The following is a 3,211-nucleotide window of genomic DNA, read 5'->3' as shown; positions in this document are numbered from 1 at the left end:
ATTTCAGAAAAGAATTGCGCTCTGATTTCCTCTATACCTTTCTGCTGTTGCTTATTTACTATCGACGCTATTAATTCATGCATTTGAGATGAGCTAGTGTCCTCCGCACTTGTTCTGGGTGGGCACTGGGTTTCCTCCATATATTTCTGTATTTGATTCTTTACTGCAGATGTTATTAATTCAGGGATTTCTTTTTTTTATTTCCAATCTGAGGTCCTCTATATGTTTTTGTAGCTGTTTCTCTATTTCAGAAGCCGATGCTTCATTTCTTTCAGCTGTGTGATATTCAATTTGTTCTGTGTTAGTGTCCGCTGCACTTGTTACAGGTGGGCTTGGGTTCATTTTGTTCCTTCTCGTCATTTTGTGTAGCACTGTCTTCTGACCTTTGTTGTAGATCTTTGCTGTAGTTATAACCTTCGCATGTACTGAAGTTCAGGTGCAGCTCTACAAAGTTCGGACTTATCTATCTGTGCCTGGCTTGGGTCTTACCGCTGTGCTCAGCTCATTCCTGCTGCTGCCCTTGAGGGTGAACCTGTTGTGCCCCTGTGGCAAGATGTTCTGGTACTGGACTAGCTGGGTGCATCTATCCTCTACATTCTCTGCAGGGATTGCAACAGCAGGGTTACACCCCAGGCGTGTATTCCAGGCCTGAGCTGTGCTTGGAGGGGGCAAGGTGAAGTAGGGGGAAGAGGATGCTCTCCCACACACTCACTGGACCTGGGCTAGGACTGGGTCTGGGAGTTCCCGGTATAGCAAAAATTCCTACTCAGTGGCCGGGGTGGGGGAGGTCTGTGGAGTGGTGGCAGGCGTCCCAAGTGGGTGGGAGAGGGTCCGTCCGGCACAGGGTAGCAGGAAGCTCTCCCACACATTCAGGGGACCTGGGCTAGGACTGGGTCCTGGAACGCAGCAGGAATTCCTACTCGGCGGGTGGGATGGGGGAGGTCTGTGGAGTGGTGGGGTGTGTCCCAAGGGTGTGGTAGAGGGTCCGGCCCACGCTGTGCCTGGGTTGGGACTGGTCTCTGTGCCCCCCTGTTCCCCCCCCCTGCGCAGGGTAGCAGGAAGCTCTCCCACACACTCAGGGTACCTGGGCTAGGACTGGGTCTGGGGGTTCCCGGAACGAAGCAGAAATTCCTACACGGCGGGTGGGTGGGGGAGGTCTGCGGAGTGGTGGGGGGTGTCCCAAGTGGGTGGGAGAGGGCCCGGCCCAAGGTGTGCCTGGGCTGGGACTGGTCTCGCTGGTGCAGGGTAGCAGGAAGCTCTCCCACACACTCACTGGACCTGGCCTAGGACTCGCCCTTCAGACTTTTATTCTTTCAGATTCTTACACTAAGGAGACAAGACGATGTTTGCACTGTGGGTCTGAAGGAGGGTAAAATTAGACCCATGTTTATCACCGTGCACTAAACTATAGTCAAAATAGATCAAAGATTTAAACATTAAAACAAATACTACATCTCCTGGAGGAAAATTTAGGTAGAAATCTTAAAGGCACAGGAGTAGGTAGAGAGTTCATGAACAAAAACCAAACTGCATGGGAAATATTTCAAAGAACCAACAATTGGGATGTCAACTTTCTGAAAAGTTTCTGCACTTCAAAAGAAATCACCGATACAGTAAAAAGAAAACCCATAAATTATAGGGAACTGTCCCTCTGACAAAGGCCTTCTATTTAGAACATATAAAGAATTTTTAAAAATCAGGCATCCCAAATTCAAAGACCCAATTGAAAAATGGGCATCTGAGATGACTATACACTTCACATATGAAGAAATACAAATGGCAAATTTATGAAAAAATGTTCAACCTCACTGGTCATTCGAGAAATGTAATTTATTTAATTTTGAGAAATTTAACTTAAAACAATACTGAGATTCCATCTCATCCCAAAAGGTGGCTATCATCAACAAATCAACAAATAACAAATGCTGGAGGGGCTGTGGGTAAAAAGGCACCCTTCTCCACTGTTGGTGGGAGTACAGACTGGTACAGCCACTACAGAAATCAGTGTGGAGATTCCTCAAAAAGCTAGGATTGGAGGTCTCATTCAACCCAGCTCTTCCCCTCCTGGGTATTTTTCCAGAAGAACTGAAAACATCATACCACAGTGACTTATGTGCACCTATGTTTATAGTAGTGCAATTTATCATAGTTAAATCTTGGATGCAGCTCAAATGTCCATAAAATGAGGACTGGAGAAGGAAATGTGGTCTTTTAGTGCAGTGGAGAAAAAACATGAATCTATATATTTTTCACTGAGTACTTTGAGAATGTTTAAATTTATTCTAAAGTCTGTCAATATTTGGTTTTATGCCAAGCCTTAAATATGCTAAAGGGTTTAGAATAAGAACATGAAAACTTACCACTATAGAAGAATGTCGAATATCTAATATGTAATTCTCATTGTATGAATTTAATTTTAAAAATTTGCTCATATCTTCCTGGTCAATCCCAAGATTGCGAAGGCCATTCATCATTTTTCCTTCTAATTTTAACATGTCCAAGATACTTTATGTTAAAAAGAGAAATAAAATTTATTTTGACATGTAAATTAAAAGTCTTATGAAGTTTAGTAGATTTCTCAAAGCATTAGAAACAATTCCTACTGATATTTTTATTAACAGCAAGAAAGCATTATTAAACTAGTAAGACATAATTCTAATTAGCTACTGGTAAAACTTACATGCTTCTCTTAGGGTAAAAAAACTATTAGTTAAAAGACAATAAATAATGTATTCTTACTTTAGAGAAACACTGACAATACTGAGAAAATTTTCTTAGTATAGTTCTTGCTGTGCTTTAGAGTACTGAATGAAAGAAGCACTGATGTTATGATCAGTCTTGTGCAAGCCAAAAGTGAGAGGGAGAAAAATATTTTAAGTAACTTTTTTGAAAAAAATACCTAAAAATAAGATTAAACAGACATAAAACAAAAAACTTGGGTAGACAGGAAGCCCCAATAAAGCATGCAAGTACATTATCTGCTTAGATTGCAAATTAACTTTTTTTTACTACACATACAGATTGAGCACTCCTACTTACAAAGTCCAAAATCTGAAATGTCTTAAAATAAAACTTTCTTTCTTTCCTTTTTTTTCGGAACTGGGGATTGAACTCAGGCCCTTGCACTTGCCAGGGAAGCGCTTATTCCACTGAGCCATCTCCCCGGCCCCTACAGGCAGAAGGATTTTTTTTTTTGCTCAAAATGCCTTCA

The 3,211-nt window shown here is 41.9% G+C and overlaps 1 protein-coding gene across 1 annotated transcript in view; it reads right to left on the bottom strand.

The window, feature by feature from the left end:
* The window catches only part of Uggt2 (UDP-glucose glycoprotein glucosyltransferase 2), a gene marked incomplete at both ends in the record, with an annotated part of 229,519 nt that overhangs the window by 128,677 nt on the left and 97,631 nt on the right, over positions 1-3,211 (bottom strand). Inside the window, one exon of the mRNA XM_023715197.1 lies at positions 2,361-2,505. Coding sequence (XP_023570965.1) covers positions 2,361-2,505 — 145 coding nt within the window. The remainder of the gene's footprint in view (positions 1-2,360; positions 2,506-3,211) is intronic.

The sequence above is a fragment of the Octodon degus genome, unplaced genomic scaffold, assembly GCF_000260255.1.
Source record: "Octodon degus isolate 3935 unplaced genomic scaffold, OctDeg1.0 scaffold00039, whole genome shotgun sequence".
Taxonomy (NCBI): Eukaryota; Metazoa; Chordata; class Mammalia; order Rodentia; family Octodontidae; genus Octodon; species Octodon degus.
The sequence above is the reverse complement of the archived record's forward strand: the minus strand, read 5'-3'. Positions and strand labels throughout refer to the sequence as shown.